The 10,412-nt window shown below is 32.4% G+C and overlaps 2 protein-coding genes across 2 annotated transcripts; one reads left to right on the top strand and one right to left on the bottom strand.

The window, feature by feature from the left end:
* Positions 1-5: 5 nt before the first annotated feature.
* On the bottom strand, positions 6-6,071 carry LOC130796724 (uncharacterized). Its single transcript, XM_057659096.1, has 9 exons — positions 5,979-6,071; positions 4,381-4,464; positions 4,071-4,184; positions 2,984-3,157; positions 2,465-2,504; positions 1,884-2,128; positions 1,283-1,789; positions 776-1,221; positions 6-636 (listed from the first exon to the last, which is right to left on the bottom strand). The coding sequence occupies exons 1-9, from the start codon at positions 6,069-6,071 to the stop codon at positions 6-8; spliced, it is 2,334 nt and encodes a 777-aa protein (XP_057515079.1).
* Positions 6,072-8,325: 2,254 nt separating this feature from the next.
* Positions 8,326-9,543, top strand: LOC130796739 (uncharacterized). Its single transcript, XM_057659116.1, has 3 exons — positions 8,326-8,518; positions 8,621-8,686; positions 8,786-9,543. The coding sequence occupies exons 1-3, from the start codon at positions 8,326-8,328 to the stop codon at positions 9,541-9,543; spliced, it is 1,017 nt and encodes a 338-aa protein (XP_057515099.1).
* Positions 9,544-10,412: the final 869 nt, after the last annotated feature.

The raw sequence follows: 10,412 nt of genomic DNA on the forward strand, positions 1-10,412 counted from the left end.
GAAGGCTAAGATTCTATAAATGAAACATCAGAATACAAAGCGTCCAATAACCAAGACGTGGCCACATCAACCCAGGTCTCATCACAAAAACTACTAACAGCCCATTTAGCTAACCTATGGGCAACCTCGTTACATTCACAGAAACAAAAAAGAAAAGTCACGGAGAAAAAAGATTGAGCCATCGAAAGACAATTCTCAATAAGAGTCTGAAGATGAAAGCCCCTTTTGCCCTTCTCCTTCATGGCATCGATGAGGATTTTGCAATCTCCCTCGAACATCACGCTATCCCATCCTTGAAACTTCGAAACCTTAACAGCCGAAACAAGAGCTTTGGCTTCCGCCACAAAAGCAGACCCACCAAACCACTCAGACTTCGACCCCACTAACAGGAATTTTCCATGATGATCTCTAGCCACGAAACTGAACCCTAACTTATCACCATCGATAGAGAACGCCCCATCAAAATTAATTTTAATACTATGCAAAGGAGGAGCTTTCAATTTGGCTTTATCCCTAGGAACTTTTGAACTCGGACGATCAAGGATTACAACTTTCTGATAGTCTTTAAGCCAATCCAAGACTTTCCCAACACAAAGAAGAGGAGGAATTGAAACTTTGTCAAAAATCAAATCATTCCTAGCTTTCCAGATTTGCCAAAAAATCGAAACAAATTTTTAAACCTCCGCAAGACCATTTCATTTCCAAACCCAATCTAGCAGAGCCCGAAAGGAACAAATAAAACACAAGGTTCGAAAAAGAGAACTTAGCCGCAGACCAAACATCCTTCACCCAAGGACAATCCCAAAGTAAGTGAATCAAGGATTCCATACTACCACAACGCTGACAATACACAAAATTCGGAATGCCTTTCAGACTAAGATTAACCCCATGAGGGATAATATCCCAACAAGCATGCCAGGCGAATTCACGAATTTTAGGAGGAACGTTCAACTTCCAAATCTTGGTCCATAAGGGATCGGGACCAGAAGAACAAGATGCATGATCAATAGAACTAATAGCGTGTTTATACACATCCTTGACTCGAAAAACACCATCCTTACTAAGGGCCAAACACAGCTCATCTTTAGCCCCACTAACACTAATAGGAATCCTTAGGATTTTATCCACTTCGAAGGGAAGAAACGTGTCCTTTATCAACTGCACGTTCCACACTTTCCTATCTTGGTCAATGAACTTATCAAGAGTCTCATTGCTGTCGAACTGGGTACAAGGGAAAATAATGTGACCCAACCCCGAACCATCAATTCAAGTATCCTTTCACATGTCGCCTATTGCCGACTTTCCAACGAACACCAATATCCAAAATTTTCCGAGAACCCCAAATACTACGCCAACCATAACTCAGATAATGACCCACACGAGCTTCCAAAACATTACTATTTGGATAATAACGGGCCTTAAAAATGCGAGCTATCAAGGAATCCTCTCGAGAATGAAAACACCATAATTGCTTGGCTAACATAGCTTGGTTAAAGATCTCGAAATCTCTAAAACCCAACCCATCCATCAATTTAGGCTGACAAAGAAGATCCCAAGCTTTCCACGAAATACCCTTCCTTTCTTTAGGGATACCCCACCAAAATTTCTGGACCATAGAACTAAAGTCATGACACAGACCAACGGGAAGCTTGAAACAACTCATAGCAAAAGTAGGAATGGCTTGAATAACAGCTTTGATGAGAACTTCTTTCCCAGCTCTAAACAACAACTTTTCTTTCCACCCCTGAAGCTTTTTCCAAACTCTATCTCGTAAGGAACCAAAGGAGATCTTTAGATTTATCAAATATCGTCAGGAGCCCTAAATATTTTCCATGCATAACAAACTCCACGAACCCCAAAGAATTATTAATAATACGGTGCACATGAGCATTAAGTTTTCTACTAAAAGAAATCTTACATTTATTCAGATTGACTTTTTGACCCGAAAGCTCCTCATATCGACGTAAAATATTACTAATAAAAGTGGCCTCTTGAACAATAGCATGAGTAAAAATGATACTATCATCTGCAAAAAGTAAGTGAGTAATAGTAGGGGCTTCACGAGCAATAGACACACCTTTTAACATCCTGGAATGATAGGCTTGCTTAATTAAAGCACCCAAACCATCTGCACACAACAAAAACAGATAAGGCGAGAGAGGGTCACCTTGACGAAGCCCTCGCTGTGGAATAATAGAGTCTGAAAGTTGACCATTAACAAGGAAAGAGTAGGAAATAGAGGTAACACACTTCATCACCCTAAAAACCCAAACAGGAGGAAATCCCATCTTAGTCATAATCCCTCTCAAGTAATCCCATTAAATACGGTCATAAGCCTTACTCATATCAAGCTTAATTAAGAGCCATAAACCCAAGTTTACGAGCAGAATTAGTCTTCATGAAATGGAAAACTTCCGAAGCGAGGAGAATATTATCAGTAATAAGACGCCCTACACAAACGCACTTTGATTTTCATCAATAATATCTGGGATAAAAAGCTTTAACTGTAACAACCCGACTTACCGTTAACTGAGTAAACAGGGTCATCACGAGGTACATTTCTCAAGAAACTGAAATCACGCTTCCAAAACTTGAGCAAATGGGTCACAAGCTCTTTAACGTGACTAACTCAGCTAAATCTCAAAACAAACATCTAACTAAATCACAAGATAATCATACAATTCTCTACAAGTCCAATATAACCAACACAACCAAATCTAATATACATTTATCCAAAATCCTAATCCAAAATCCTTGGGACGCTAATCAACACCGCTAACCCATCCTTCCCGATCGGTTCCGATCTGTAAACAAGCTACGATGTCTCTTTAAAGAGTCGAATCCTGATCACAGCTATCAACTAGAAGGGTTCTTCGATGATGTCGCCTCCAATCTTGATAGGCGACAAAATCAGAAAATTAAAAGTTGCGATTATGGTTCGAAATTGCGAATGTTGTTCAAGGCTGCGGCAAATTTTAGAGACTCCAATGCTAGAATCAAGAGAGGGGACGCCGGTTAGGGTTGCAGAACCACCGTGTGAAGTGGTGTTCGTGGCCTCAATGAATGTTGGGTTTGCTGCCCGATTTTGTTGCTCAGAGAAGAAGGAAAAGGGAAGGAACGAGTTCGAATCAAGAGGAAGAGGAAGAGGATGAAGGATCTGTTTCATCAAGAATCAAGATCAAGAATTGAGAATGAACCCTGCTTGTGTTGGCATTCGAAATAACTAATAAACATTTAAAAATAATATTTATTAAATTAATAAGTTAAATTAACCAAAATTTAATTAATATATTATATTATTTAATAATTATTAATGTAATTTTTTATTATTATTATCATTATAATTAATTTAAAAAAAATATAGTAATAATAATAATAATTAATTAACAAACATAATTTATGAACATATTATTAATAAAAAAAATATTAAATTAATTATTATTACAAATATAATTTAAAAACATAAATATTAGTTATTACTAATTAATAAAATAAATCGCAAATATTAAAATTTTTTAAAAAAAGTTTGAAAATGCAAATCGCACAAAACCTGCTACTGGACCGTGGTTCAATCGCACGTTTTGTGCGACTAAACCGCGATCCAGTCGCATGTTTTGTGCGATTAGTTCTTCGTATTTTTTAAAAAAAAATTACATAAAAAATTCGATTAAAAATTATCTTGATTTTCATAACAAATTCGATTAAAAATTTTACGTTTTGATTTAGTGTTTTTAGAGTGATAAAAGTGTTATTGAGTGAGATTGAAGTGTGTTACACAAATCTTAAGTCCAAGGACATTTTTGTTATTTCATTAAAATAGGGGTGATGATAAAATAAAAAGGATGACAAAATTTAAAGATCCGGTAAAATAAATAAAGAATTGTGCATTGCGGCTTGCGGGGATTATCTAGTAAAAGATTCAAAATAAAAACCAAATCAATCAAACGTGATAAATGCTCATCAAATACACGTCCATCTTAGGCCTACATTATTTCGCTAAAACTGACATTTCAATCCAAGTCAAAATAAAATTGATATTAAAATCACATGTATTGTTGGACTTCTTGTACCAACGACGACACTTCAATCCACGTATTTGTAGCTAAGATGTCGCATTGCAAAAAATGTGTTCCATTACTTCTAACCAAAAGTCCATTGCCTTTTTTTGACTTAAATATTGACTTCTAAAAAATTAATGCAAATAAGTTATGTAAAAGTTGTTGGAAATTTAAAGCATTGTAAACTAAATATTAAGTTAGAAATTGTTATGCAAAGTATTTTATTGTTTTAATGTGTTACTTTGAGATGTAAATGAAAGGATGTGAGACTTCAATATATTATTTTAAGTTTTTGAATAGAGACATTAGGCCTCATTTATACACATAATTTTCCGAATTTATATTCATATTTTTTGAATTTCTCCTCTCTTCTCTTTATGTTTATTATCTTAGAATCTTGCAAACCCTACATTAAAAATTTTAAAATTAATTTTCATAAAGCACACTTGTTTCTTCAAATTGCTACTTTATATAGTGTTTATAGTGTAGTGCAAATCGTTGTATCTCTATAGCGTATTATCGAAGTTTAACCCAAGCAGCATTGTGGGAAAAATAACGCTATAAGAAAAATATCTGGATGTAACTCGATTTAACATCAAGTTTCTGAAGACTTAATTGTCTAAATGATTTTGGGTTTAGTGTTAATTTTATAAGTTTAATGTTGTTATCATAAGTTGTAATGTCATAAGTATTATGATCATTTCTAGTCATTGTTGTAGTAGGTTGTTCATCATAAGTATTTGCGGCCCGTTTGGTTGATGGTAATGAAGTAATGGGAATGAAATGTTGTAATGGCAATAGTAATGAAGGAATAGATATGAGAATTGGTAATAAACATTCTTTTGTTTGGTGTGCATGACTAAATAATGGTAATGGAAGATAATATTTATTGATTGCATTTGGTTGTTAGTAATAAAAAATGGTAATGACTCTTAGTTTCATTATTGTATATTTGTATGTAAAAGCATTATTGTATCTAAATTATTCAATCTAATGATTCTTTTTTAATAATAATATTTTTTTGGATAATTACATACATTACCTTTTTTTCTTCATTATTTTTTTTCTTCAACTCGAAACAACATTACCTTATTTTATTACCACAGTAATACTTCATTACCATTACCGCCTAATACCAGGTTGTTTGATGGTAATAAAAATGGCCCTTTTTTGGTAATTTCATTACCTTATTTTATTACATCCATTACCATTGAAGGCATCCAAACAACCAAATTTTTCATTACTTAATTTTATTACCATTACCGCCCTCTAATACCATGTACCAAACGGGCCGTTGGTGCTTATTATTCTCCTAATTGTTCACTATATGCAATATCAAAACTTCTCTCACCATTAAAATCATTAACTATAATTAAAAATGAAATGAGGCAAGATTAGGTTTAAAGTTTCAAACTTAATTCCTAGCTAAAACACCTAAGAATGTAGGGTGCAGACTCTTGTTCACAAACAACCTTAATCAATGAACTAGGATTGAAAAGCACTATGAAAGAAGTTCAATAATAAATAAGACATAAATTTGTAAAGTTCATCCAACTTGGACTACGTCTTCGGTGGAAGCTAGCTTTGATTATAAGTAAAGAAACAATGGAGTTCTAGACAACTTATACACTGAAGTATTACACTAGATAAAAAGAGAGAAAGAAGAAGGTAGGCTATTTTGTGTTTAGGTCTCAGGGTTAGAATATATTACCAGGGTGAGGATAGTACTAATATTTATAGAAGGATGTCATATGCCAATAATTGGGATCAAAAATCCATATTAAGAATAAGAACTTCAGCCGCAAAGTATGTCGCAACTCAAATAGAGTTGGTGCGCTTTGAAGTGCTCGTTCGAGTGATGAATATCTGCTTATTCGAGCACTTCATCAAGGGCATTTACTGACTTCTCTGAATTGCTACCTCGTTTGAGGCACACGTTGCACATAAACCTCGTCTTGTTCGAGCACTATCACTAGGCATCTCTTGGATGCTCATGACCTTACTTCTTCTCATTATACACACTTCCAATGCACCAATACATCAATATGCATTCACCATAATGCACTCAGTTCATCAAACTTCTAAAAAAATTAATATTTGTGTATAAGTTAGAAAAGATAGCTAATTTATACTACAAATTATATTAACATTTAGAATATTGTAAGTAAAACAAAAAGATAAGAAATTAACAATCTTTAGTGCTGTATGATGGATCAATCCAATTGAAAAATATTATTAGACCGAAATTGCAACAAAGTGTATATTACTTGTGAAATTAGATCCATTTAACTTATTGTAAACGTCAGTATATAATTAAAGTTGGTTACTCAAGGTTTTCAATGCCCTTAACCTATATTCCTTGCTCTAATATTAATATTAATTCTACATACTTCTAAACCATTATAATAGGAGTACTATAAAAGAATATTTTAATTTTCAATATTTTTAAAAGTAAAGTACCCACTGCAAAATGGAGAAAGCAATGGGTATCCGCAGAATGATTCGAGTTATGATGCGAATCGTCCAAGTAAAATGCCCAAGTTGGTCTGCTGCTGCCAGTGCTAGTGGCCATGTGACTGACTGTACAACCACCCAAGATCCATCTAATTTGTAATGTCTATTTTCCGCGTCTACTATAAAATAATGGAGCTTCCTTCTTACGAAAACCCTAGATACTCATCCTCCAGTCCTCCATACTATTTCTATTGTTATATTTTTAGGGATATATTTATGTACAACCCTTTTGATGTAAATTAAATTATTCAACATTTGATACAAGGTTAGCCAAATATTAAGTTATCTTCAAATATCATCGATCAATAATAATCAATCATCAATAAAATATACTAATGACGAAATGATTTGAAACACGTGTCACATTGTCATTAAAAATTTTTTCACCTTTCTTCTATCATTGATAGGAAAATTTTTGATATTTGACTTGATATTTAAGGGAACAATTAATTTATTAAAACATGTAATAGTTGTTGATTCACTGTAAGTATATGTGATGATCTATTGAAATACTATATTTTCTTATATAAAACAAAAAAATATACATGTAAATCTTTATTATTTGAACTTAGATAAATCATCATCAAATAATGAATTAGCTAACTAATTTGGCTATTTTTTCAACTAAATCCTCATGGTTGAAGACTTTTTAATTTTATGTCTCAATTTTCAATAATTATTGTGAGTGTTATTCACTCTAATAATGATAATATCATAACAAATGCAAAGATTAAATAATTAAGTTTATGTTGTAAATGAATTAATTTAATAAATAATATCATTATTCATATCTGTAAATATTGATAGTATCCGTGTTTTACACGGAAATGTATCTAGTTTATTTCAGGGGCGGATACACATGCCCTCATGTGCCTGCACGTGAGGGCATTGCATTTTAAAAATAATTAATAATTTGCTGCTTCACGGTTTCAAACACAGGACTTGATTGTCATAAGGTAAAAAGTGATACCATCCCTGCTCCCCACCAATCTGTGATGATTAGACTATATAATGAATTATATCTAATTTTTGTCCAAAAAGCCCCATTAATTGACAAATAAGCTTTCCAATACCATTTAATAACCTAATCAATTCTTCAAAACATTAAACCCACTACCTCTATTTTCGGTTCTTCAAAGTTAATTCCGGCCACCCACTCGCCAACTGCCAGTCTCCCACCCTAGCAGTCGCCGCCCGCCGCTCATCTGCCGCCAACCCCACCATAATTCAAGCAAAGGTAATTTTTTTTAATAAATTGTATTTTTAAATATAATCAAGAGTTTTATAAATATTGATTTTAATTTTAATTATGCTTTTGCTTACTTGATTATTATGTCAACTTAGTATTATTATCATGTAATATTAAAATTTGATAAATATTTTATTCTTCTATAGACTATAATCTAAATTAAGTATTGATGAATGAATAAAGAATAATGATGATATGTAAATTATTTACTTGAAGTGTAGTTATAATTGAACATCATTGTTGATTTATTGTTTTATATTTTTTTCTTTAATTGCCCTAATGTTTATTCCCTTTTATAAGATTAGGGTTTTTGTGCATATTGTGTATTCTTATATTAAATGATTATATTGTAGATAATTTACTAGTGGTATTGATTTTTGATAGATATAGCATTTTCATTCATGGAAAAGTATTTCAAAAGAAAATCATCCTTGTAAGAACCATCTTCTTCACATCAACAAGAAGTAGGAGAAACCGATAATACAAATATTTCCCAAAGAGTTGATGGTTCAACTAGCCCACAATCTTCTAAGTGAAGTAGAGTTGATCTCAACACACTTAGACTCAGCAGAGGGACAAAAGCTTTCAAATTATCATCCAAATGATCGAAATGAAATTCGAAGAGTTTATCTTATGAAAGGTCCTTATCAACCAAAGCTTCAAATATTTCCTCAAACAAAAATAGGAGATAAAATGCGTAGATTTAAGTCTAACTGATATGATTTATACCTGAATTGGTTGGAATATAGTGAGATTAAAGATGTAATATATTGTTTGCCTTGCTATCTATTTAAAAAAGAAGTAGGGGGGCAAGGTGGTGCTGAAGCATTTATTTCTGAGGGATTTAACCAGTGGGATAAAAAAAGTTGACTAAAAACTCATGTTGGGAAAGTTGGTAGTGTACATAATTCTTGTATGAAAGCAAGTGAACTTTTAATGAGACCAAATAAATCTATTGTAACAGCTTTAGCAATGCAATCTAGACATATTGATAAGAATTATAAAATACGTCTGACCGCATCATTTGATTATAAAATACATCGACTAAAAACTCATTGTTTTGCTCATCAACTACAACTTACCCTAGTTGCTGTCGCTAAAGATCACACGAAAATTGCTTATTTTTTTAATTGGTTGACTATGCTTTTTAATGTTGTTAGAGAATCTAACAAGCGTCAAGATATGTTAAAAGAAAAACAGGCTGAGAAACTTTTAGAAAGACTGAAAATGGGTGTGACTAATAGTGGCAAGGGTTTAGACCAAGAAAGTACTCTTCGGAGAGATGGTGACACAAGATGGGGTTCTGATTATCATTCTTTTGTAAATTTGAAAATTATGTTTGATGCAATGATTGAGGTGCTTGATTTCTTTGCACAAGATGGTAGAGAAAGAGATCAAAGAGGGGAAACATCATTTTTGTCAAGAACTTTACAAACTTTTGATTTTATTTTTTGCTTGAAATTGATGTTAAATATTCTAGGGATAACAAATGTCTTGTCAAAAGCATTGCAAAGGAGGGATCAAGATATTGAAAATGTCGTTAAGCTTGTAAAATTTTGCAAAGAAGAATTACAAAAGATGAGAGATGAAGGGTGGGATTCCCTTTTGAAGGATGTCATAAACTTCTATGAACAACATGAAATATTCGTCCCTATTATGAATGATAATTTTTTTGTCAATGGGAAATCAAGGCGTTACAATGTGGCACTACTATCTTGTTGACTTTTTTGTGAGTGTTATAGACATGTTACTTCATGAGCTGAACAATCGCTTTAATGAAATAAATGTAGAATTGCTTTATTCCACAGCTTGTTTTAGCCCTCTTGATTCATTTCATGCTTTTGATATTGACAAGTTAGTAAAGTTGGGTAAGTTTTATCCACACGATTTTTCAGATAGTGATCTTATGGAACTTGAACATCAAATTAAGATTTACATTGTTGATATGCGAAATGATGATCGTTTTGGTAATTTAAAGGTATTAGGTGAGCTTTCTCAGATGTTAGTGATGACAAAAAAAATGTGGTGTATTCCTTAGTTTATTTGCTTTTGAAATTAGCTTTGGTACTACATGTTGCAACAGCTAAAACAAAATGAGGTATTTTCTAGTATTTCTAATGATCTTATTACTCGTCGATTTCAAGATATGAAAACTTGTTGAAATAGATTATAAAATTTTATTTAATAGAGTTGAATTGAAAACATTTTTCTTATAGAGTTGAATTGAAAATAATTGTTGCTGCTTCTACTTGCCTCACAACTTCTGTCATTTTCTTCTCTTATTTTTTGAAAATATTACATTGAAATTAAATGAGTTTTTATTTAACGGTAACTACTATCCAATAGAAAAAAGTTTCGTGAACTAGCATCTTTTGTTTAATGCCCTTACGGAATCACGGTTTGTTTTTTATTTTGATTTTTTCAAGATTTTCTTCTGAATTTTAGTTATTGGATTTGTTTTTGGTTTGTTCCTATTTTTTTTTTTTTTTTTAGTTTGTTCTTGCTCTCAGAGAGTAACTGCAACGTTTTTCTTCTTAACTTTTTGTTTTTCTTTACATTGTTATTGGATTATTGATTGATTTGTTTTGTGA

The sequence above is a fragment of the Amaranthus tricolor genome, chromosome 1, assembly GCF_026212465.1.
Source record: "Amaranthus tricolor cultivar Red isolate AtriRed21 chromosome 1, ASM2621246v1, whole genome shotgun sequence".
In the NCBI taxonomy this organism is placed as follows: domain Eukaryota; kingdom Viridiplantae; phylum Streptophyta; class Magnoliopsida; order Caryophyllales; family Amaranthaceae; genus Amaranthus; species Amaranthus tricolor.